Here is a 26,890-nt window from a genome sequence, read left to right as displayed (position 1 = left end):
TAATGTCTATTTTTTATTCGAGTGAGAGAGTTCTTTGTTTTGCCTAGAGTGGTGGGGAGGACCTGGAGGGGAGTTTTAATTCAGGTTACCTTGAGCCATGCAACTTTCCTTCAGTCCCCAAGATCACCTTCACTTCTGATATCAAATACAAACCCAGAGGTCCCCAAGACCACCCTCAGGTTCTTCAGTTCTATAGAACAGTACTTGTTTTTTTTGTTGTTGTTGTTCAACTGCTCAGTCGTGTCTGACTCTTTGCAACCCCGTGAACTGCAGCACTCCAGGCTTCCCCATCCTTCAGTATGTCCCAGAATTTTCTCAAACTCATGTCCATTGAGTCAGTGATGCCATTCAACCATCTCATCCTCTGTCTCCCCTTTCTCCTCCTACCTTCAATCTTTCCCAGCATCAGGGTCTTTTCCGATAAGTCAAGTCTTTGCATCAGGTGGCCAAAGTATTGGAGCTTCAGCTTCAGCATCAGTCCTTCTAATGAATATTCAGGGTTGATTTCCTTTAGGATTGACGGGTTTGATCTCCTTGCTGTCCAAGGGACTCTAAACAGCTATAGAACATCAGTCCCCAATGTTTCTGGCACCAGGGACCAGTTTTGTGGAAGACAGTTTTCCAGAGGGGGATGGAGGGGAGTGGTTTGGGGATGATCCAAGCACATCACATTTATTGTATATTTTATTTTTGTATTACATCAGCCCCACCTTAGATCATCAGGTATTAGATCCCAAAGGCTGGGACTCCTGCTCTGGAAGGACTCACTAAAAGCTGTTCTCATGGTTACAGTTTAGGCTACAGATCAAAGTCAGCCAAGAGAAGAGGCACATGGGCAGAGTTTAGAGTTACAAACAGGAAGCTCCCAGTTGTCCTGTCCCATGAAGTCGTGGACAGCACTGACTTCTTCCCAGAACTGTGTCTGACACTACATACTGAGCATTGCCAACCAGGGAAGCTCACCCAAGCCTTAGCATCCCTAGTTCTTACTGGGGCTCAGTCACGTAGATGTGGTTGACCACCAGTATGGCTCACCTTAACCCCCAGACCCTCTGCAGGTGGAGCTGATGCCACATGGCCCAAAAGCCCCAACCTAAATCACATCATGGTCATAGATTGTCTAAAGCTGCCCAAGGTCCCCAGGTAAACAGAGACCCTCTTATCAAGCAAGACATTTGAAGAACTTAGGGGTCACTTCCTAGGAAGCAAGGACTAAGATCAGGCCTCTCTATTAGCCAGGTCAGCTCTTTCTTGCACAGCACTGAAATTCTGTTCAAGGTCACACAGCTGAGGAGTCTGGGATACAGGCCTAGGGCCCTAATGTTCAGGTGGGGAGAAGCGATTCAATTGACAAGGGAAGGGAAGGGGCAGGCAGTCCTTGCTGGAAGTCTCCTGCATCTCCTGCCTTGGCAGGTGGATTCTTTACCACTGAGCCACCTGGGAAGTCCAGTTACTCTACTAGTCTTGTTAAAATAGAACCAAAAGCCACGTTCCTCTAGCTTGCTGTGACATGTTCTGCAGAATCCAGCTGGGGATGACACAGTGCAGGCAATCAGTCAACATTGATGAGTAATGGAATGAGTGAATCAATGAATCAGTGGCTGTGTCATGTAATCAGTGGCACCCTGAAGATGGTGTGTTCTTGCTGCCAGAATAAACTATCACAAACGTAGTGGCTTAAAACCACAGAAGTGATCACCTTATGTTTCTGGAGGTCAGGAAGGGTCTCACTGGGCTGAAATGAAGGTGTCAGCAGGGTTGTGTTCCTCCTGCAGACTCCAGGGGAGAATCTGTGTCCTTGCCTTTTGCAGCTGCTGGAGGCACCTGCATTCTTTGGCTCGCGGTCCCTCGCTCCATCTCCAAGCCACAGGTGGGCTTCTCCTGCGTCTGTGTCCACCCTACATCTCCTGTCACTCTGACTGCCTGCCTCTTTCTCTTTCATTTACAAGGACCCTTGGAATTATGTATGTGGGACTCACCTAGATAATCCGAGATAATCTCATCTCAGGGTCCTTTCAATCCTTTAATCACACCTGTGAAATCTTGGACTGTGTAAAGTGGACCCTTCAAAAGTTTCCAGGGATTAGAACATGGGCATCCTGGGGAGCCATTATTTTGTCTACCAGAGATGGGAAACAAGTTTTCAAAGAGTACAAGAAATTAGGTTTGGGAGAAATACCAAAACAATGACTTGGGGGCAGTGTTCTATTGGAAGTAGATCTTGAGAAGAAAGTTGACAGAAGTGTAGGCCCCATATAGGTGCTGTCTGTCCCTGGAGAGAAGATTTCACTGGGTGCTATAGAGGGCGAGTCCATTCCATGGTTGTTTATCAAGGTTAAAGTGTGATACCTCGTCGCTAAGTATGAGTCTGAGAAAAAATAGACTGGCGCTTTCACATCTGCCTTACGGTAGCAAACTACGGGAATGTGACTTTTTGTTTCAATAAGGCTAATAGAGTAAGTGGGCTTCCTAGGTGGCTTGGTGGTAAAGAATCCTCCTGCCAATACAGGAGATGCAGATTTGATCCCTGGTTCAGGAAGATGCCCTGGAGGAGGAAACGGCAACCCAGTCCAGTATTCTTGCCTGGAAAATTCCATGGACAGAGGAGCCTGGCAGGCTACCTTTCATGGGGTCGCAGAGAGTCGGACACAACTGATCAACAGTTGTCAACAGCAACAATGATAAGTAATTATGTTTTCTTTATTTCCAGTAAATATAGTAAAACGTGCCCGTGCCCTCAGGTTACCACGTAGTACTCAGTTATACCTGTGCTCTCCTTTTAGTAATTCTCACAGTCAGCTTATTTCCCTGCAAAGAAGTACAAAAGCGCAGGTAAGATAAGAGTCACCCAGGTCAGGCTGTGGGCCTGACCCAGCCGTGTACCCGCTGTGAGGCCTGGTCACTGGTGAAGTGATATCACTTCACCTCTCTGATCTAGGAAGTCTTAGCTACCTTCTTTGTAGGTTGACCATACGAAAGAACCCACTTAATACCCTGGATGCTACCCATAGCTCTCAGGATGAAATCCAGCATCCTTAACCTGGCCGTGATGACCACCCAGCCTGGTCCATGAAGTGCTCACATGGCCTGACTCATAAGACCCATGTGACACAACACCCAAAAGCCAACCTTGTCTGGTCCATGAGGCCCACCCTGCTTGGGCCATAAGACCCCCTGACCTAGCCCACAAGGCCCACGCGACAAGTCCCACTCACCACCTGTCTGGAGTCATGTCCTTTGCTCTCTGCCCTTCAGCCAACCTCAGACATCCCTCAGCTCCCCGAAGGTGAGCGTCTCCTTCCTGCCACAGTGCCTTGGCACATGCTCTTCTGCTGCTTAAATACTGTTTCCTCCAGCCCCTCAGTTTGGCTTTTTCTCATTCTTGTCTCAGTTTACACATCACTTCCTTGGGGAGCCCTTCCCGATCAATTAGATCCCCTGGTCTGTCCCTAGGGCTCCCAGCCTCTCCTCCATCACACTTTGCATACTGTACCATGAGTTCCTCTGTGATGCCTGCCCCCATCCTGGGCTGTGCTCCCTAAAGTCAGGGTCCACATCAGCCTCATTCACTGAGTGGCCGTGGCCCACAATAGATACTCAAGAGATATTTGCAGGATGAACCCATGCGTGCTGTGAGGATAAGACACCTTTACACCAGAGCTTTCACCTTTAGGGACCCTTCCATCTGGTATGGAATCACACAGTTATGTCTACAGTAATGCTGTGCATGAGACACCCCAAAACCCAGTGGCCAAAAATGACAGTGATGTATCCCCAGGGTCTGTGTGTCTGCCAATAGTTGGCTGATCTTAGGAATGACTGACACAACTTGACCATGGTTTCCTGTCTCTCCTCTCCTCCTGGGACCAGTGGCTGGCCTGAAGATGTTCTCCTAGCAATGGCAGAGGACTAGCCTCCAAACTAGCCTACTTGGCTTCCACCTCATTCTGTTGGCCAACGCAGGTCATGTGACGGACCCAAAGTTAAAGGGTTGGGGAGGTACTTCCCACTCTTCTGGGGAAAACCTGTCAAGGCTATGTGGCAAAGGGCATGGCTCTGGGAGAGAGAAAAATCTGGACCCCGTGTGCCCCTCCACACACGTGTCTCCGGCATCTCCTGTCTTCCAGGCACAGATAGGGTGAAGACCCAGAGAGGAAGAGAGTCACCCCCAGTCACATTGTTGGTGAGTGACCCAATGCAGGTGGTGCCCAGGCTCCTGACCCTTGGTCCCACCTACTTCCCATTTTTAAGAGACCCAACTTGACCTGTGTCTTGACCTGTGACCTTGCACTGTTCTGTCCCAGGATCCTGGGCACACCCCACTCTGAAGCAGGTAACTGTGTCTTAGAACACACAGGGTACCATCCCTGCTGGGGAACATTTCCGGTTCCTCTGATGAACCAAAACTCAGCAGAGAGCTGGGCCATGCCTGTGGGATCCTGGAAGGATGTTTTATTCACTCAGTCTCCACCCACCATGATCAGGACATCTTCGGAGCTGGTCACATTCATGCCTTGCTGGTCCAGACTGCCGGGCCTTGACTCCTCCTTCATGAGGCACTGAGCCCCTGTCTGCCCCAGTCCACCCACCCTCCATGCCCCACCCTGTTGGGGTGACCCCCTACTGCTCCTCTGCTTCCCCAAATCCATAGCTCACCCCACACTGCTCCACCAGGCTTTCTCCTGCCTCTGCTGAGAAGGGTGCCCTTCCTTACCTCCCTTCTCCCTACCCTGCAGACAAATGGAACCAAACTGCCTTTTCTCCAAAATGTTCAGTTCCTGGAAGGAAAATAGCCATAGGCAGCCTATTTGAGAGCCACACTAACTTTCCCAGCCTCTCTGCGATGATAACAGCCAGCATTTATGAAGTGCTTGCCCTGTGCTGTTTGCGTATGTGTTCAGTTGCTCTGTCGTGTCTGACTCTTTGTGACCCTGTGGACAAGCCTGCCAGGCTCCCCTGTCCATGGAATTTTTTCAGGCAAGAATACTAGAGTGGGTCGCCATGCCCTCCTCCAGGGGAGCTTCCCAACCCAGGGATCGAACTGAAGTCTCCTGCATCTCCTGCATTGCCAGGCAAATTCTTTACCACCGTACCATCTAGGAAGTCTGTAATCCTGATCATCAGTCCTCAAGGCAGGTGCTGTCTTCACGGATGGACTTTGCATCGTATCCCTTTTGCAGATCAGAAAATTGAGACTCCCTTCCATGATCTCCAGAATATGCATCCTTGCCCCTCCAGAACTTTCTCTGAAAAAAGTCAGGGAAGGGCACTGCTCCTCTGGGTCAGGGAGCAGAAGGGGAAGCCAAGTGACAGGGGAGTCCAAGGGAACTGCCACCCTAGCTTGGGTTCCCTGTGCTTGTGTTTGAAGAAAAGTGCAAAAGGCTGAGGCACCAAGGTTCCTCCCCGGTCCACACTGCATCCGACCCCTCACACATGCTAAGAGAGAACAGATTAATTCCAGTTCTGTTTCAGCCACAGAAGAATCAGCATCTCCCAAACGTAACATCTCAGTGTAAAGTGGAAGTGCTGTGTTTTGTGACCTGCAGAGCATGTGACAATGATGCCGATGTGTCTCTGTCGAGGGAGCAGACAGGATCTAGCATGTTTTGGGTTTCTTTTTAATTAGAAAGAGTCTCGACTAGTGAACCATGTAGCTTTTACAAAGTTCACCTTTCTTGAATTTCAGTTCAGTTCAGTCACTCAGTCACATCCTATTCTTTGCGACCCCATGGACTGCAGCAGGTCAGGCTTCCCTGTCCATCACCAACTCCCAGAGCTTACTCAAACTCATGTCCATCACGTCGGTGATGCCATCCAGCCATCTCATCCTCTGTCATCCCCTTCTCCCACCTTCAATCTTTCCCAGCAACAGGGTCTTTTCCAGTGAGTCAGTTCTTCGCATCAGGTGGCCAAACTATTGGAGTTTCAGCTTCAACATCAGTCTTTCCAATGAATATTCAGGACTGATTTCCTTTAGGATGGACTGGTTAGATCTCCTTGCAGTCTAAGGGACTCTCAAGAGTCTTCCCCAACATCACAGTTTAAAAGCATCAATTCTTCGGCACTCAGCTTTCTTTATAGCCCAGCTCTCACATCCATACACGACTACTGGAAAAACCATAGCTTTGACTAGACGGACCTTTCTTGGCAAAGTAATATCTCTGCTTTTTAATATGCTGTCTAGGTTGGTCATAGCTTTTCTTCCAAGGAGCAAGTGTCTTTTAATTTCAGGGCTGCAGTCACCATCTGCAGTGATTTTAGTTCTTGAATTTACAAACAGCATATTTTTGTAGTTTGACAATCACGCGCCAAAAAGAAAAAGGTATGTCTTAATGTCCACAGCCACTGCTACGGGATGATAGATTCCAAGGTAGGAGAATCAGATGTTTAAAATCTGTCTCCTGCCTGGCAGGAAATTGGGATTTCCAGGGGCTGGAAGAAAATGTAAGTCACTCCCATATTATTAAACCATTTTTATTGTGAACTGTAACAGATACAAATAAATGGATAACACATAAACTTATAGGTTAGCGAATGATGAGTGAAAACACATCTATGTAACCTCTGTCCAGATTGAGAAAGAGATCTTGGCCAGGATCCCTGAACCCCCTCATACCTCCTGCCTGTCCCAGTCTCCTCCCTGCTCACAGGAGCCAGACCCTGCCTTACATGGAAATTAGGTCTTTGCTTTTATGGGAATGGGATTGTATAGCATGTTAGATTTGCGTCGCTCCACTTTGTATTGTGAGAGAAGCTTTGTGCCTTGTGAGATTTCTCTGTATTGTCGTGTGCAGCAGTATTCATTCTTATTTCACTGTATAAATACACCACCATTTATCCATCCTACTGTTGACGGACATTTGTGTAGCTTCTTATTTTAGACTGTTACACGTTCTGCTGACAAGAACTTTCTTGTGGATGCTGTTTGATACATGCATGCGCCTGTTTCTTCTGGGCAGATACCTAGGAGCAGAATTGTTGGATTCAAGAGTTATGTGCAGCTTCAATCTATAGTCTACAAAGTTACTGATATAGCCCCCAATTTGATTAGCATTTTGAATTTATAGATCAAGTTGGTGAGGATGAATGTCTTTACTGTATCAAATCTTCCAGTCTACAAACATGGTGTATCCCTGTATTTATTTGTCTTATTAATTTTTCTTAATATTGTTTTATAGTTTCTACCCTCAGGTGAAATGTTTGCTATAGATTTTTTCAGATTAAGGAAGCTTCCTTCCATTTCCTATTTTGTTAGTGTTTCTTCTGCATGGAAATTACAATTTGTGAAATAGTTTTTTCTTCATTTATTCCCATAATTAACATTATACTTTTCTGCTTTATTTTATTAATGTGTCAAATTGTATTGATTTGGATAATGCCTTGTGGTTCAGACAGTAAAGAATCTGCCTGCAATGTGGGAGACCCGGGTTTAATCCCTGGGTTGGGAAGATTCCCCTGGAGAAGGGAATGGCAACCCACTCCAGTATTCTTGCCCGGAGAATTCCATGGACAGAGGAGCCTGGTGGGCTATAGTCCTTGGAGTCACAAAGAGTCAGACAGAGCTGAGTGATTGACACCTTCATTTTTTTTTGTTAAGTGCATATAAATTTAGAAACTTTGCATCTTTCTGGCAAATTAAACCTTTTGATATTATGAACTGCTCCCCTTTCTCTCTAGAAGAGCTTTTTTTCCCTAAAGACTGTTTTATCTACTATTAATGTAGCAAACAGTGACCCTGTGTTTATTAGGTGCTAGTTATAGTCTCATTCATTCATTGTTAGAAAAATTCATCTAAGAGCATCATGGTTAGATCATGTGTGGTGAAGCCTTACCAGGGTCCTGTGGGTGAACTAACACAATTTATTTAACCTCCCTTTCACATGTACAGATGAAGCCTCAGTTTCCTCATCTGTAAATTTGTTTCATCAGTTTTGAGAGATTTCTCACCCACCGTCACTTCAAATATGACTTCTGTCTGAACTCTCCCTTCCTTCCTTCAGGGACTCCAGTTAAACATGTGGAACTTTGTTACTGTATCTTTTATCCTTCATCTTCCCCGCCATATTTTCCATCCTTTAGCCTCTCTTTACTTTGTCCTAGATTTTCTCCTGATCTGTCTTCCTGTACGTATTCTCTCTTCAACTGCAACTAAACTGCAGTGAAACCTTTGCATTGGGTTCCTATTATTGGACAGTGTTCTTCAATTCTAGAAGTTCTAATTAAAAAAAAAAAAAAAAACTAGCATTACTTTTTGTAATCGCCAGGTCATTGCTTTAAGGTTTAAGAGTGGCTTTTAAAATCAGAAGCATAGTAAGCATCAGCCCTAAAGTCTGTGTACTGTGCTCCCCAGACAGCCTGTGGGTTTGCATGTCTGTTGTTCGTGTAGCTCTTTGGTCATGGTCTTGTCTCCTTGTGTACTCTGCTTGTATTCTCGTCTCCTTGTGAAGAGAAGATGAAGGCTAAAAGAAGATGAAGGCTAAATACTCATGTATTTTTCACTTTATGCCTTATCTCAGATTTGTACATTATTTATAAAAATATTTTCAGGCATACAGTATGTTCTCCTTCTCCAAAGAAGATTTTTTCCTTTGCTTCTGCCAGATGACTGGGTCTCGAATGATCTAGAATCCCCTTAATTCAAGGCCTAAACTTGAAATAAACTGGGCCACCCGCATGAACGGATTCCAGGTTGCTGTGTATTTAAACCTGTCAGATCTGATTTCCTTCCATTTCACTCATGTTTCTGTATTGCAGCTTTTGGGTTCCCAATCCTTGGTGTGGAATGAGGCCCCAACTCATGGTGAGCCATGAGCTCCACCTTCTGTCCCTTCAACTACCAGAGGCTGTCCAGGGTCCATCAGCTGTGCAGGCATGTCCCTTGGATTGACCTGCTGCTGCTGCTAAGTTGCTTCAGTCGTGTCTGACTCTGTGCAACCCCATAGATGGCAGCCCACTAGGTTCCTCTGTGCCTGGGATTCTCCAGGCAAGAATACTGGAGTGGGTTGCCATTTCCTTTGCCAATGCATGAAAGTGAAAAGTGAAAGTGAAGTCGCTCACTCGTGCCTGACTCTTAGCGACCCCATGGACTGCAGCCTACCAGGCTCCTCTGCCCGTGGGATTTGCCAGGCAAGAGTACTGCAGTGGGGTGCCATTGTCTTCTCCGTGGACTGACCTACACCCTGTATATAAATGCAGCCCAAAGGCTGGGCATGCTTCTCTGATGCCATCTTCTCCCAGACCTTGGACCCTACACTCTATACTTCTTTGTTAGCTCTTTGGGACTTTTATGATGGTTTAGTAAACATTTTGTCCAGCTTTTTAAAAACATTCATCCTCAGTGGGAAAAACTGGTTCAAATTACCTGCCTGGCCACTATCAGAAGCAGGATCTCTAAGTCTTCTAAAAGGATGTGGATCCCTTATGTCCCTGTCATGGGCACTTTATTCCAAACAAAGTTCAGTTTGGCCATGAGCTTTTCAGAGCATGGTATGCATTGAGTTTGGGCTTCCCAAGTGTCTCAGTGGTAAAGAATCCACCTGCCAATGCAGGGGATGCTGGAGACTCGGGTTCGATCCCTGGGTCAGAAAGATCCTCTGGAGGGGGAAATGGCAACCCACGCCAGTATTCTTGCCTGGATAATCCCATGGACAGAGAAGCCTAGGGGCTACAGTCCATGGGGTCACAAAGAGTCAGACATGACTGAGCATGCATGCACGGTCATTGGGTTTAATTAACATGGAGTTAAATTTAACTTATATTCATTGAGCCCACCAAGTATGAGCTAGGTACACCAGATGAGATGCTAAGAATTTTTTTCCAAAAAAAAGAAAAAACAATTATCCTCATACCATACAAGTTAAAAGCATGAGTCCAATAGTCCAGTAGTCAGAATCCACCCTCTACAAATGTCCAGCTACTTCTCTTCTCTGGATCTTATTTTTCTTGCCTATAAAACAATGGTAATTATAATAGAACATCTACATTGGACTATTGGATGATGATATTATGCAAGAAATGTGTTTGTGACACTCTGGCACACAGTAAGAACTCATAATTATTAACAATTTTAATATTATTACCTGATATTTGCCAGGTACTCTTCTAGGTGCTATGGATGCTAAAGTAATAAGAGGTTTCTTGAGAAACCTCATGGTCTAGTCCATGAAAAGGATAATCAAACAACTAGTGGCCACAAGAAGCCCTGTGGTCAGGAGGCCTCGCAGAAGAGGAGACCTCAAATAGAATTTGGAACACATGTAGGGAATTCCTAGATGGAGAAGGGGGAATGGGCATTCTGCCTCCTGTTGGTGTGTGATGCGTTCAGAAACTGCAGTCAGGTGGTTGGTCTGGGAGGATGTGAGACGTAGGTGCAGAGTATGATGCAGCCACTCTCAGGCAGTTGTGGTCCAGGAGGAATGACAGATGAATTGTAGTTTTGATGCCCTGGTGGGGCTAACCAAAAAGCTGCAGGAGCCCAGGGTCAGAAATGCCCTTGTTAGTCTGAGTGGCCCAGGCAAGGCTTCACAGAGAAGGGGTTTTTTCATAGGGGTTTTGCAGGATGAAGAGGAGTCCATTTCAGATGTGCAAGTGCCTGGAGGTGGGGCAAAGTGTAGAGGCTTGCAAAGTATCTGTATAATGAAACATGCAATGAGATGTCATTTATGTGAATGAACAGGCACACCAAAAGCCACGTTTGTGGACATCACATATAGTGAAAATATAGACATCTAAATTGGAGACAGAGATGCTGAATTCATAGGGATGGCTGATTCTGGGGAGGCTAGGTGGGAGGGGAAAAGAATTACGGAGAGAACTTAAAGGGTTCCAACTTAACCTGCAAGTTTTAGTGTATTTAATCTGGGGGAAAAAAGAAAACTGAATGGTGGATTCCGAATGTTTAATATATTATTATCTATATGCTTTTATTTTTCACAATTAAAAAGATACATTTTTAGAGAGAGAATGGAGTGGGGAAGGTGGGATGAAAGAGCAGAATGGTGAGTAATGAGTCAGGACTGCCTTGAAGCCCTGCTAGGTAATTCTGATTGCAATGGAAAGAGAAGCCCTCCAAGGTATTTGAACCGGAAATGAAAGGGCTGTGCTTCTGCAAATAACTCACCTAAATGTGGAGGATGGAGGGAGGCAGGGAGACCAGGGAGGGGCTGTGAACAGAATCTGGATGGAGGTTTAGAGGAGATGCCAGTGAGTAAGGGCTTACTGGGTCAGCGGGGCAAGTCTGGGGCTTGACTGGGTGCGGGTGAGAGGGCTGGGAGGCAGCCGGTATTTCCCGACTGTGTGTGTGTGCTTGTGCGCATGCGCATGTGCACACACGTGTGTGATTCGACGGTTCCCTTTGCTGGATTTCCTCTGTGTCTTGTGAGGAGACCTTGGTCCTGCCCAGGGTGAGACCATGACTTGTAACTCCGTCTTGTGGCTCTCGGCTTCAGGAGCTGTACTGCAGCACCATGGAAACGTTCCAGAAGTTCGCGGACATCCTGTTCCTGCAGACGCTCCCCCGTGTAACCGACCTCTCCCAGGCAGAGTGTGAATACCTGAGGCAGGAGGCCCAGGAGAACTCGACTCGGCAGCTGGAGAAGTCGGACCGCTTCCGGAGCCAGCAGTGGAAACTCTTCCAGGATCTCCTAGAGCAGGAAAAGCAGGTGCAGCATTTCGTAAAACTGGGTCTAGAGTCTGCGTTTTTCATTAACTTTTGAAGGATAATGAGGCATTTCTTTCACTGAGCATCCCCAAGTGCCTGTGCTGAATGCTTTACCAAGATTCTGGTTGCCAGCCTTTCACAACAGCCGGCCGGGTGGGCTAGGATGGGAGGAAGAGAAGAGAGCAGACCCCTCCTCTCCCAGTGTAGGAAGTCAGGAGATGACGCCCAGAGCCTGTTCTTTAGAACAACAGAAGTAAATGGCAGAAGGTAGTACTTCAAGGGAGTGGACTGAGGTAGGGGTGGGAGGGGCTGCACACAGGGGACTCCTCTATTTTTCAGTGAAAGTCTATTTCATCATTAAAACCGTATATTGGCCACCTGATGTGAACTGACTCATTGGAAAAGACCTGACGTTGGGACAGATTGAAGGCAGGAGAAGAGGCAACAGACCATGAGACGGTGGATGGCATCACTGACTCAATGGACATGAGTTTGAGCAAACTCCAGAGATAGTGAAGGATGGGGAAGCCTGGTATGCTGCAGTCCATGGGGTCGCAAAGAGTCAGACACGACTGAGCGACTGAACAACAACAATATGTGTTGTAGGCAGAATAATGCCCCCAATCCTAATCCCCAGAACCTGTGAATATGTTACCTAACAGGGCAAAGCGGACCTTGCAGATGCAATTAAATTAAGGATTTGGGGACATGACGTTTATTCTGAATTATCTGAGTGGCCAGTGTAATCACAAGGATCCTTTTAAGAGGGAAGGAAGAGGGTCAGTGTCAGAGGAGATGTGATGTCCTGGGCAGAGGGTAGAAGGATGTGGGCATCAGCCAAGGAATGGGAGCGCCCTCAAGGAGCTGGAAAAGGCAAGGAACAGATTTCACCCCTACCCCAGAGCCTCCAGAAGGAAAACAGTCCTGTTCCTTTCATTCCAGACTCACCTCCAGAACAGCAAGGTACTAAATTTGTTTGAAGCCACAGATTTGTGGTGCTGTGTTACAACAGCCATAGGAAGCTAATATACATCAATTTTATTTTTAAAAAATTAAAACTGTCAGATTTTCAAATGTGACACTTGAAAATGCCCCAATTTCCCTTCTCTCTTGCTTTCCTGCATGCTAGAGGCTGCAAAACTAACATGCTCAGTATCCCAGTTTCTAGAAGTGGCCTCATTGACGGAGTTCTAGCCTATGAGACAAGGTGCAATACCTGCAGGGAGCTTCTGTTCACTAATACAATGGTCACGTGTTGCTAAGAAACATCTTCCTCTTTAGCATTTCCTGTTCTTCCTGCCCAAAGCAGTTACAGGAGGACTGGAGGACCGCTGGCCTTCCTTTGACTTAGAGACGAGATGAAGGAGGGTAGGGCAGAGAGGTGGACTGTCCCAGCCCCGGACTGCCCATCCCTAGGTGCTTGTTATGAGAAACACCATGTCTTTTTCCGTTGAGTGTTCAGTTAGTCACAAAAAGCCCTCAATGTATGTATCTGATAGAAATTTTCTAAAGAAAATAAGGTGAGCTGTCCAAACTACCAAAAAGTAAATGGAAGCACCATGCAAACACAGGGCCTTTCCCTGTGGGTGGGCACAGGTCTAGCTACCTGCCTGCCCAGTTAATTAGATCTCCTTCTAATAAATTTCAGTCTGCCATCAGCTTCATCTGTTGTCCTATGACCAGTAGTTGTCTCCTGCATATGTGGCTGGTAGGTCCTAAAGGGCAGTAGCCCTGATTTTCTTAACTTCCTTATTCAAAACCCACTAGCTGGGAGAAAAATTCGCTGCATTTCCAGGGATAATATGCAGCTTTGGAAATTGGCACAGGATCACCAGGGGATGTACAAGAAGCTGAATTCCTCTAATTCATACCAATCCCGGATCCCAGGCCATATCATTTGCCATCTCTGGGGAAATGGGGAAACCTGGGCCTCAGTGGTTTGGAAAGCTCACCAGATGAATCTAAAGTGCCTCTGATGTTGGCTCCCCAAGTGGGGGGTCAGGCCTTTTAAGGACGATTGTGGTTTGCAGACAGTCTTCTAACCTTGGAAGCTGAATGCCTGCATTTGAAGCAGAGTAGCCCCATTAACGGGCTCCCCTGGTGGCTCAGTGGTAAAGAATCCACCTGCCAATGAAGGAGGTGCTGGAGAAATGGATTCGATCCCTGGGTCGGGAAGGTTCCTTGGAGAAGGGCATAGCAACTCACTCCAGCATTCTTGCCTAGAGACAGAGGAACTTGGCGGGCTATGGTCCATAGGGTCTCAAAGAGTCAAACACGACTGAAGCGACTTGGCACGCGTGCACACAACCCCATTAATGGGCTTCCCTGGTGGCTCAGTGGTAAAGAAATCCGCCTGCCAACACAGGAGATGCAGGTTCAGTCCCTGGGTCAGGAAGATCCCCTGGAGAAGGAAATGGCAACCCACTCTAGTATTCTTGCCTGGAGAATCCCACGGACAGAGGAGCCTGGCGGGCTACAGTCCATGGGGTCACAAAAGAGTTGGATGTGACTTAGCGACTAAACAACAGCAATGGCATTAATGGCCTGAGTGACTTTAGCCAGTTAGCTGACCTCCCACAACTCTGTGATTTTGTGCAACTTACTGAATTTCTCTGAATCTCAGCTTTCATGTGAAAAATATGGATCAAAATACCCTACGTGGTTGCTGCAAGATAACACAGGCAAATGCAGGCTAAAACCCTTTGCACTATATCTGTTTAATCACTTTATAACATTGATATTGAAAAAAATCCAGAATTTCAGTTCTGATAAATTATTAGGCAAAGGCTCATGATTCATCCAAAAACCTCCAGTTATGAGTCTTTTATTTTAAGTAGATATCAGACAGTACCTAGATTCTGGGTTTTATTTTTTATTCATGTACTTTGTGAGCATATGCACATATATGAAATTTCCTGTGCTTGTGCGGAAGTATTTTGAGAGGAGTTTTGCATGCAAGAAGCAAACAGGAGGGTTAATGACCTTATCAACTGATTAAATAAGTATGACCCAAGACTGCTTTCTCAAAGTGTGTATGTCAAAATTAATTTACTGATTGATTGTCTAATTGCCTTAAATTACCATAAGATATTTAGGGATCCATATTCTCTCCTGCTTTCCATATTTCCTTGTTGATGATGAAAATAAGAGATGAACTTTCTGTGGTCGAGATGAATATTTAGTCATGAGAAGAAAAGGACCGACAAAACTCTTCATGGAAAATCAAACACACACCCAGACTGTAAAATTCATTTTCCACTTATTTTCCTAGGTAAAAGATCTTGGTGATTTCATACCCCATTGCTCAGGGAAATTGTTAAATATTGTGGATTTTGTTAGTTACACAATTGGAATAGGATGTAGAATCAGTTCAGTTCAGTTCAGTTGCTCAGTCGTGTCCGACTCTTTGTGACCCCATGAATCGCAGCACGCCAGGCCTCCCTGTCCATCACCAACTCCTGGAGTTCACCCAAACTCATGTGCATCGAGTCAGTATTGCCATCCAGCCATCTCATCCTCTGTCGTCCCCTTCTCCTCCTGCCCCCAGTCAGGGTCTTTTCCCAGCATCAGGGTCTTTTCCAATGAGTCAGCTCTTCACATGAGGTGGCCAAAGTTTTGGAGTTTCAGCCTCAGCATCAGTCCTTACAATGAACACCCAGGACTGGTCTCCTTTAAGATGAATTGGTTGGATCTCCTTGCAGTCTAAGGGACTCTCAAGAGTCTTCTCCAACGCCACAGTTCGAAAGCATCAATTCTTCGGCACTCAGATTTCTTCACAGTCCAACTCTCACATCCATACATGACCACTGGAAAAACCATAGCCTTGACTAGATGGACCTTTGTTGGCAAAGTAATGTCTCTGCTTTTGAATATGCTATCTAGGTTGGTCATAACTTTCCTTCCAAGGAGTAAATGTCTTTTTATTTCATGGCTGCAGTCACCATCTACAGTGATTTTGGAGCCCAAAAAAATAAAGTCAGCCACTGTTTCCACTGTTCCCCATCTATTTCCCATGAAGTGATGGGACCAGATGCCATGATCTTCGTTTTCTGAATGTTGAGCTTTAAGCCAACTTTTTCACTCTCCTCTTTCACATTCATCAAGAGGCTTTTTAGTTCCTCTTCGCTTTCTGCCATAAGGGTAGTATCATCTGTATATCTGAGGTTATTGATATTTCTCCCTGCAATCTTGATTCCAGCTTGTGCTTCTTCCAGCCCAGCGTTTCTCATGATGTACTCTGCATAGAAGTTAAATAAACAGGGTGACAATATACAGCCTTGATGTACTCCTTTTCCTGTTTGGAACCAGTCTGTTTTTCCATGTCCAGTTCTAACTGTTGCTTCCTGACTTGCATATAGGTTTCTCAAGAGGCAGGTCAGATGATCTGGTATGCCAGTCTCTTTCAGAATTTTCCACAGTTTATTGTGATCCACACAGTCAAAGGCTTTGGCATAGTCAATAAAGCAGAAATAGATGTTTTTCTGAAAGTCTCTTGCTTTTTCCATGACCCAGCAGATGTTGGCAATTTGATCTCTGGTTCCTCTGCCTTTTCTAAAACCAGCTTGAACATCTGGAAGTTCACGGTTCACGTATTGCTGAAGCCTGGCTTGGAGAATTTTGAGCATTACTTTACTAGCGTGTGAGATGAGTGCAATTGCGCAGTAGTTTGAGCATTCTTTGGCATTGTCTTTCTTTGGGATTGGAATGAAAACTGATCTTTTCCAGTCCTGTGGCCACTGCTGAGTTCTCCAAATTTGCTGGCATATTGAGTGCAGCACTTTCATAGCATCATCTTTCAGGATTTGAAATAGCTCAACTGGAATTCCATCACCTCCACTAGCTTTGTTTGTAGTGATGCTTTCTAAGGCCCACTTGACTTCACATTCCAGGATGTCTGGCTCCAGGTGAGTCATCACACCATCATGATTATCTTGGTCATGAAGATCTTTTTTGTACAGTTCTTCTGTGTATTCTTGCCACCTCTTCTTAATATCTTCTGTTTCTGTTAGGTCCATACCATTTCTGTCCTTTATCAAGCCCATCTTTGCATGAAATGTTCCCTTGGTATCTCTAATTTTCTTGAAGAGATCTCTAGTCTTTCCCATTCTGTTGTTTTCCTCTATTTCTTTGCATTAATTGCTGAGGAAGGCTTTATTATCTCTCCTTGCTATTCTTTGGACCTCTGCATTCAAATGGATATCTTTCCTTTTCTCCTTTGCTTTTCACTTCTCTTCTTCTCACAGCTATTTGTAAGGCCTCCCCAGACAGCCATTTTGCTTTTTTGCATTTCTTTTCCATGGGGATGGTCTTGATCCCTGTCTCCTGTACAATGTCACAAACCTCATTCCATAGTTCATCAGGTACTCTGTCTATCAGATCTAGTCCCCTAAATCTATTTCTCACTTCCACTGTATAATCATAAGGGATTTGATTTAGGTCATACCTGAATGGTCTAGTGGTTTTCCCTACTTTCTTCAATTTAAGTTTGAATTTGGCAATAAGGAGTTCATGATCTGAGCCACAGTCAGCTTCCAGTCTTGTTTTTGTTGACTGTATAGAGCTTCTCCATCTTTGGCTGCAAAGAATATAATCAATCTGATTTCGGTGTTGACCATCTGGTGATGTCCATGTGTAGAGTCTTCTCTTGTGTTGTTGGAAGAGGGTGTTTGCTATAACCAGTGCGTTCTCTTAGCAAAACTCTATTAGCCTTTGCCCTGCTTCATTCTGTATTCCAAGGCCAAATTTGCCTGTTACTCCAGGTGTTTCTTGACTTCCTACTTTTGCATTCCAGTCCCCTATAATGAAAAGGACATCTTTTTTGGGTGTTAGTTCTAAAAGGTCTTGTAGGTCTTCACAGAACCATTCAATTTCAGCTTCTTCAGCATTACTGGTTGGGGCATAGGCTTGGATTACTATGATATTGAATGGTTTGCCTTGGAAACAAACAGAGATCATTCTGTTGTTTTTGAGATTGCATCCAAGTACGCATTTCAGACTCTTTTGTTGACCATGATGGCTACTCCATTTCTTCTGAGGGATTCCTGCCCACAGTAGTGGATATAATGGTCATCTGAGTTAAATTCACCCATTCCAGTCCATTTTAGTTCGCTGATCCCTAGAATGTCGACGTTCACTCTTGCCATCTCCTGTTTGACCACTTCCAATTTCCCTTGATTCATGGACCTAACATTCCAGGTTCCTATGCAATATTGCTCTTTACAGTATCAGACCTTGCTTCTATCACCAGTCGCATCCACAACTGGGTATTGTTCTTGCTTTGGCTCCATCCCTTCATTCTTTCTGGAGTTATTTCTCCACTGATCTCCAGTAGCATATTTGGCACCTACCGACCTGGGGAGTTCCTGTTTTAGTATCCTATCATTTTGCCTTTTCATACTGTTCATGGGGTTCTCAAGGCAAGAATACTGAAGTGGTTTGCCATTCCCTTCTCCAGTGGACCACATTCTGTCAGACCTCTCCACCATGACCTATCCATGTTGGGTGGCCCCACACGGCATGGCTTAGCTTCACTGAGTTAGACAAGGCTGTGGTCCATGTGACCAGATTGGCTAATTTTCTGTGATTATGGTTTCACTGTGTCTTCCCTCTGATGCCCTCTGATGCCCTCTCCGTGTTACTTGGGTTTCTCTTACATTGGACGTGGGGTATCTCTTCACGGCTGCTCTAGCCAAGCACAGCCACTGCTCCTGAGGTCCCCCCTCCTGACCTTGAATGTGGATTAGCTCCTCTCAGCCCTCCTGTGCCTGCACAGCCACTGCTCCTTGAACGTGGGGTTGCTCCTCTCGGCCGCCGCCCCTAACCTAGTGGTCCTCAAAGTGTGATCCATTCTAATGCAGGTGTGTAGGCTTCTCCTCAGTCTGCTGGGACATCCCCTCAAAGATTTCCTCATCCTAATTCCCAAAAGCTATGAATGTTACTTTATATGGCAAAGGGACTTTGCAGATGGGAAGTAAGTTAAGAACCTTGAAACGGGGAGATTATCCTGATTGTGCAGGTGGACCTAAGGTAATTGTTGCTGTGGGGTGCATCATTTGCAAATACCTCCCATTCAGTGGGCAGCCTTTCCATTTTGTTGATAGTTTCCTTCAGTGTGCAAAATCTTTTTAGTTTCATTTAGTCCCATTTGCTCATTTTTGCTTTCATTTCCTTTGCCTGAGGAGACGTGAGTGGGTGGTCATGCTCAGTCATGTCTGACCCTTTGCGACCCCATGGACCATAGTCTCCCAGGCTCCTCTGTCTGTGGAATTTTCCAAGCAAGTATACTAGACTGGGTTGCCATTTCCTCCTCCAGGAGATCGTCCCAACCCAGGGATTGAACCCAAGTCTCCTGGTTGAGAGGTAGATTCTTTAACACTGAGCCTCCTGGGAAGCCCCCTGAGGAGACATATCCAAAAAATATTACTAAGACTACTGGTGAGTGAGGCTGGTCTAGCAGCTAGTACGGGGCCACCGGTTGGTGGGCAGGGTCAGGTCCTGGGCCAGCTAGAGGCTCTACGGGTCCTAAGGCAGTTGGCTTGCTGGTGGGAGGGCTTGTGTCCTTGCCTGGCCAGCTGCTTCACCTGAGGTGCCCCAGCACTGGTGCTGACAGGCTGGTGGGCGAGGCTGGACCCCTGTGCTAATAAGCCAGAGCGGGGATTCAGAAAGAGTACTTCCAAGCACGTGTCCTCATGGTAGAAAGTGTTAGTTGCTTGGTCGTGTCTGACTCTCTGCAACCCCATGGACTGTAGCCTACTGGGCTCCTCCATCCGTGGGATTCTCCAGGCAAGAATCCTGGAGTGAGTTGCCATTTCCTTCTCCACGAACCTGGGTCTCCTGCATTGCAGACAAATTCTTCACAGCTTTCGAGGTAGAAAGAGCTCCCCCAAATGGCTGCACCCGTGTTTCTGTCCCCAGATGGAGCTCTGGTTGCCTCCTGCCTCTCTGGCAGGCTCTTTAATATCAACAGGTGGATCTGACCCAGGGTTCTTTCAAATGACTACTTCTGCCCTGGATCCTGGACCTTGTGAGATTTTGTGTGCAGCCTTTGAGGATGGATCTGTTTCCCATGATCATTTGGCTCTCCCGAATATAAGCCCTGCAGATCTTCAAAGCCAAACGTTCTTAGGGTTCATCTTCGTAGTTCAGGACCCCTGGGCTGGGGAGCTTTGGACCCCTCACTGTGTGGGGAGAACCAATGCAATAGTAATTATCCTCCCGTTTGAGGGTCCCCCACCTGTAATTATGGGACGTGAGTATACGCTGACCTGATCCTTTTGACCCTTCTCATTGTGGTTTCTTCTTTTTTTTAATCTGGCAATTTTTCAATTGGAATATAACTGCATTACAATGCTGTCTTAGTTTCTGCTGTACGATAATGTGAATCAGCCATATAGGTATTCATATATCTCCTCCCTTTGAGCCTTCCACCCCCCTCCCCATTCCACCCCTCTAGGTCATCACAGCTGAGCTCCGTGTGCTGTACAGGAACTTCCCATTCATCTTTATACAATTGGTTGTAGACTTTTTTCTGCTGCTCTTCAGGTCATTCTCATCAATAGGTGCTCTGTGAATAGTTGTAACTTCGATGTGCCAGTGGGAGGAGGTAAGCTCAGTGTCTTCCTATTCTGCCATCTTGACCCCTCCCTGCTCCAGAAGGAACATATATCCCATTCATTTTTAAGATGCAGATTTACTCACATTTTAACATCTCTAAAACCGAGATCTTCTTAATTTACTTGGCAGTGATTTTTCTCTCTGCATGGGACCTAAAATAACTGCATTTCATAACCACTGGCACATTAGACTTGATAAAAGATACTATGTCACATCAATTCATTTCTCCGCTCATTTCATGCAGCGTAAAAACCAGAGTCCTTATTTTGCCCTGCACAGCCCCATGTGTCAGGAGCTGACCTCCTCCCTCTCTCTCCTCCCTGTCTCCCCTCTCACTCCACCCTAGCCTCCCTGGTATCCTTGCATGCCTCTAGCTCCCCAGCGTTCCTGACTCATTTGTCCTGCTTAAGGACTTTCTCCCAAGCCGCCTTCACCCCAAGACCCTCTCTGACTGTGCTTTTAAACCTGCAGTGCCTCCCTCCCCGTAGCACACCAGTGACTTCACCTCCTGGCTCACTTATAAACCCACCTCCTTTATAGGAGGGCTTCCCTGGTGGCTCAGATGGTAAAGAGTCTGGCTGCAGTATGGGAGACTTGGGTTCGAGCCCTGGGTTGAGAAGATCCCTTGGAGAAGGAAATGGCAACTCACTCCAGTATTCTTGCCTGGAAAATCCCGTGGATAGAGGAGCCTGATGGGCTACAGTCCATGGAGTTGCAAAGAGTCAGACACGACTGAGCAGCTTCACTTTCTTTCTTTTCCTTTATAGGAAAATGTTCCAAAACCCCCAACACGTACCAGGCATGTGCTGACTGTTGGTTCCTTTTCCCTTTCTCTCCTTAGTAGATGAAACTTTGAAACAACAGTAACCATATTGGAAACCACAAATTACCCAGTAGCACTTAACAGGTTCAACACTCTAGCCCAGGGAAGCAGCTCTTTGCTTCTAAATGCAAACATTTATGAACTTGCCTTCAACAATATTAAAGAAATGGTGTGACCACTTTGGGCACCGTCTGCTTGGATGATCTGTGTACTCTTGGCCATCTTTGGATCCTGTTACTAGCTTTATCTGTCTTCTCTAAATGCACATCAAAGACCCCCATGTACTTTAGTGACAATGTTAATATATTTTTTAGGGAATCTAGACTGTGTTGAATTTTCTAGGGTGTTCTGGTTTCCGAAGCACTTTGACAGGTTATTGTAGAGTTCTCACAAAACACATCAGAGACTGGCTTTAACAAACAATTCTGGGTAACGCAGTGTGATTTTGTGTGATTAAGTATAAGTGTTTTAAATTACGAGGCCCAGAGAACTGAAGCCTAAGCTGCTTACTCACATTCAAAGCCTCTGTGAAAGTGTTAGTCGCTCAGTCATGGTTGACTCTTTGCGACCCCATGGACTGTATACTGCCAGGCTTCTCTGCCCATGGGATTCTCCAGGCAAGAACACTGGAGTGGGTTGCCATTTCCTTCTCCAGTGGATCTTCCTGACCCACGGATCGAACCCAGGTCTCCTGCACTGCAGGCTGAGTCACCAGAGAAGCCTCTGTGCTTTGTCTCTGTTCTGCATGCAGCATGGCCATCTCCAGAAAAACACTCCAGATGTAGGGGAAGTGAAAGAGTCTCACCTTAAAGACAGAGCCCTTGGTGTAACACAGGCTAGCTGCATGTTTCTAAGTGCTTGTGTCTCCTGGTGATGTGAGTGAGCTAGGGAGGTGCATGGTGGACCTAGGAAATATTTGAGCCTTGGAGACAGACAGACTTAGATCTGAGTTTCTGCTATTCTTTAGAGCATCACTTGTGTGGCCTTGGACCTCACAAGGTTTTCACAGACAAAGCCACACTGAAGATGAGCTAACATCCAGAATTACGAAACACACAGGGGACAATCTGCCATAAGTGAGAGCCAGCACATACAGCAAGCACCAAGTTTAGACCACAAGCGCCAGGAAATCCAGATGAAGAGACTATTAGAGAGCACTTATAAAGGAAGTATGTTTGAAACAATAAGAAAAAAAAAAACAAGAGGAATTACTAGCATAAAAACAAGACATGATATAAAAAGATGACATTTAAAAACTACCTACTTTTGTGAATGAAAATTGTAATCATGAAGACAAATTTAATGCATGAGTTAAATATCAAATTCAGTATTGTTGAAGACACAATGTGTGAACTAGGAGATAAAGGTGAGAAAGTAGTTCAGAATATGACATGGAGGGCTAAAGAGATGGAAAATATGAGAGGTTAGGAGGCATGGGCAGAGAAGGCAATGGCACGCCACTCCAGTACTCTTGGCCTGGAAAATCCCATGGACGGAGGAGCCTGGTAGGCTGCAGTCCATGGGGTCGCTAAGAGTCAGACACAACTGAGCGACTTCACTTTCACTTTTCACTTTCATTCATTGGAGAAGGAAATGGCAACCCACTCCAGTGTTCTTGCCTGGAGAATCCCAGGGACGGGGGAGCCTGGTGGGCTGCTGTCTATGGGGTCACACAGAGTCAGACACGACTGAAGTGACTTAGCAGCAGCAGGAGGCATGGGAATAGAATGTGAAAGTCCTAGGGGGGACTTCCTTAGTGTTCCAGGAATTCTAGGAGAGAATGAAAGAGAGATAATATTGAAGCTGATAATGGATAAGAAATTTTCAGAAGTGCTGACAGTCATGAATCCTATGGTAAAAGAAATGTTGATTAACTTTGGATTTGTGAAATCAGGAATATATGTTAAAATTTCTAAATGTAGATAGAATAGAAATAGAATAAGTAACTTTCAAAGCAGTAGAGGAGAACAGTAGTGAGATCATAAAGATCCCCTTTAGAATAAAAACTACAGGGTGCCTAAAAATAAATCTGACCAGTGTTTATAAGAGCTTAATGGAGAAGACTTCCCTGTAGCTCAAACAGTAAAGAATCTGCCTGCGAAGCAGGAGACCAGGGTTCGATACCTGGGTTGGGAAGTTCCTCTGGAGAAGGGAATGGCAATCCACTCCAGTATTCTTGCCTGGATAATTCCATGGACAGAGAAGCCTGGCGGACTACAGTTCATGGGGTCGCAAAGAGTCAGACATAACTGAGTGACTGACACAGTCCAGTGGAGAAGTTTATAAAATGTTTTTGAAGGGAATTAAAGAATTGAGAAAAAGGCTTTGTTCTTGGATAGGAAAATTCAATTTCTACAAATAAGTCTATGAATTCAATCTAATTACAAAATGAATCCCCAAAAAGCTATTTCCCAAACTTGATATACAGACCCTAAAATTCATATGTGAAGAAAAGGAACCAAGAATAGCAAGACAGTTTTGTACAAAACAATATGGGGAGACGTGCTCTAGCAGCTATGAACTCTTGTTATAAATTGCAGAACTTCAAGTGTGATGTCTTGGTATAGACAGACCCGCAGAATTAAATAAAGAGCCTGGAACGAGATTCATGTGCATATGGAAACTCTGTCAGACAAAATGTCATGACAGGCCAGTCATAAGAAGATAAATTATATAAGAAATGGTGCTGGGACAATTCCTGGAGTAGGAAATGACAACTCACTCCAGTATTCTTGCCTGGAAAACTTCATGGACAGAGGAACCTGGTGGGCTACAGCCCTTGGTGGGCTACAGCCCTTGGGGTTACACAGAGTCAGACATGCCTGAAGTGACTTAGCACATAGGAGAAAAATAATTAAATCAAAAGAGAAAGGGATTTTTAAAAATAAGAAACAAAAAGTATGCTCCGACAAAGCAATGATGGATGAAATGAACTTGAGCTCGACCCCTGTCCCTCTGCTGTGGGCTTTAGGTGTGGATGGAGGAGGACGCACTGTCCACTCTGCTGCAGGCACACCTGAGGGATGACCATGAGAACATCATCCACCGAGTCCTGGGCCAGCTCGGCAGCCTCAGTGAAGAGTGAGTACAACTTCGTGTAGGCTGGGGGCCTCCTGTCCGGTGTGATACTCCACGCTAGCCTCCGTGTCCTCATCTGTAAGTTAATTCCCACCCCCTGGGCTCCCTTACAGTGTGGTTTGGAGAACAACCAAATTGTGAACATAAATATGAAACACCGTGATAGCAGAGTGCCATGTATGAAAGGTTGAAGTCAGACCTGGTGTGGGCACAGGAACTGTTCTTACCCTCAATTTTCTCATCCATAAAATGGGGCTAACAATACCTACTTCATAGAGTTGTCTTTCATAGAAACTTTTAAAACACCTTTTGTGAGGTATAGTTTGCATACATTATTTTTAAGAGTACAATTCAATGATTTTTAGTTAATTTTAAAAGTTCTGCACCCATCACCACGATCCAATTGTAAAACACTTCCACCACTCCAAAAAAGACCACTTGTGCCCATTTTCAGTCATTCCCCATTTATTAACAAATTTTATATTTTAAAATATTCTTTATATACTTATTAATGTGGTATCACTTTTTCAGCTTCCTGAAAAATATTTCTTTTTCTTTATTTTACATAAGAAAAATTATTTAGATATAGCTAATTTTCTAGTTGCCCAGTCTTTTCCAGGAAATTATTTTGTGTATATATCAAGAAGCATGTGGATAGCTGTATTGTTAGATAATACAAAGGAGGTATCAGGAGATGGAAACAAGTAGGGAGAATTTGGTGAGCAAGTTAAGGACAGTAGTGAGCAATTGGAAGATTTATCTAGTCTCAAAAACTATATCTTTTAATAGTACCAATATTTAGTCCATTTATATTTAATGTAAAACTTTATGGTAATATATTTGAATTTTTAATCTATCTCCTTTCTGTTTGTTTTATCTTTTTCCAATCTGCTCTATGTTCCTTTTCCTCTCCTCTCTTACCTTCTTTTGGTTTAGGTGTTTTATTATTTTCTGTTTTCTCTCTCTAATTTAGTTATTAGTTATGTATTATATATATACTATATAGATAATATATAGTATATATATATAATATATAGTATATACATACTATACATAGTAATATATAGTATATATGTTATATACTAATAATTTAGCTTATTAGTTATATATTCTTTTACTGTGATTTTAATGATTCAGAGATTTTGAATTGCATCCTTTGTGTGCCAAAATATAGCATACATTAATATGTTCCTTCTTTCAAGACAGTAGAATGCTTTATTTCCATTCATTTCTCTCTCACAGAGGAAAAATGCTTTTCTTATTGGGCATTTTACATGAAGAATCTGCCTGCAATGCAGGAGACCTGGGTTTGACCCGTGCGTTAGGAAGATCCCCTGGAGAAGGGAAAGGCTACCCACTCCAGTATTCCAGCCTAGAGAATTCCATGAACTGCAGTCCATGGGGCTGCAAAAAGTTGAACATGAGTGAGAGACTTTCACTTTCACTTTCTTTATACATTTGCAGCTCCACAAGATACTGTTTTTGGTTTGTGCAGTCAATATTCATTTAGATTTACACTTTATGATGCTCTTGATTCTTTCCTGCATCTTTAAGTGTCCACCTAGGAGTATTTCTCTTTGCATGAAGATTCTGTTTATTTTAGATTTGCTACTGACAAATTTTCTTAGATTTTGTTTGTCTGAAAATGTCTGTCTTCACTTTTGAGGGATGTTTTCATTGGGTGTAAAATCCCGGTTTAGCTGTCTTTTAAATTCTTTTAAAGAAATCTTTTGTTTCTGATTTCAGTTGTTTCTGATTGCTTTTAAGATTTTCTTTTGTTCTTTGGTTTTCATCAGTTTATTATAATATGCCTAAACATGGATGTGGGTTTTTGTGCATTTCCTGTTTGTTTTTACTAAATCTGTAGTGATTCTTGAATCTGTAATTTGCTATCATTAATCAGTTTTTTAAAATTCTGAATCTTTATCTCTTTAAATATTCCTTCTGCTTATTCTCTTCCTACTCTTCCTGGGAATGCAATTTAATGTCTATTAGATTTTTTTACCTTAGGTTATTTGTCTCTTACATGCTATTCTATATTTTTGTTCCTTGTAGTTCAGTCTAGATAACTTGTTTTGACTCTCTTCCCCTTCACACTCTCCTCAGGTGTGTCTTATCTGCTGTTCAATCCATCTGCTGAATTCTTAATGCTGGTTACTGTGTTTTTAGTTCTAGAATTTCCACTTTATTTTTGTCATAGTTTCCAGTTATCTGCTCAGATTCATCTTATCATTTAATTTCCTGAACATATTCATTATAGCTGACTATTTTAATATCCAGTATCTTGTGGGTATGTTTCTGTTGTCTGTTTTTTTTTTTTTTTTTCCTTTATTTTTGGTCAGTTCTTATCTGTTTGCAAGTCTGGTTATTTTTATTGAATGCTAGACAGTGTTATTAAAAAATCATAGTAATAACTTAGGACTTTGAATGATGGGATCTTCCTCCAGACAGGATTTATCTTACTTCCAGCAGGGATTTCAGACAGTGGCAGATCAACCACTCCATGGGTGAATTTAGCTGATTCAAAATTAGGTCTTTACGAGGGGTGATTCCTTATTCTTAGGAGTGTTTGCTGGTTCTCTCCTCCTTGGTAAACTGACTGACAGTTTTCTGTTCAACTTTTCAGGCTGTAAGAAAACACCTCAAGTTAGAAAACCAAATGTTGAGCCTCTCTAAACCAGTTTCCTACTTAACTCATTGAGATAGGAACTCAAAAA

General features: G+C 44.3%; 1 protein-coding gene across 7 annotated transcripts in view; it reads left to right on the top strand.

The window, feature by feature from the left end:
- The window catches only part of EVC (EvC ciliary complex subunit 1), a 104,935-nt gene that overhangs the window by 55,247 nt on the left and 22,798 nt on the right, over nucleotides 1-26,890 (top strand). For 5 of the 7 annotated variants that reach the window (XM_005208179.5, XM_059887350.1, XM_015471697.3 and 2 more), the window contains 2 exon segments: nucleotides 11,448-11,660; nucleotides 24,067-24,176. In XM_005208179.5, coding sequence (XP_005208236.2) covers nucleotides 11,448-11,660; nucleotides 24,067-24,176 — 323 coding nt within the window. 7 annotated transcript variants of the gene reach the window in all.

This window comes from Bos taurus, chromosome 6 (assembly GCF_002263795.3).
Source record: "Bos taurus isolate L1 Dominette 01449 registration number 42190680 breed Hereford chromosome 6, ARS-UCD2.0, whole genome shotgun sequence".
NCBI classification, from domain to species: domain Eukaryota; kingdom Metazoa; phylum Chordata; class Mammalia; order Artiodactyla; family Bovidae; genus Bos; species Bos taurus.
Note: the sequence above shows the minus strand (reverse complement) of the source record. Positions and strands in the feature narration are given on the sequence as shown.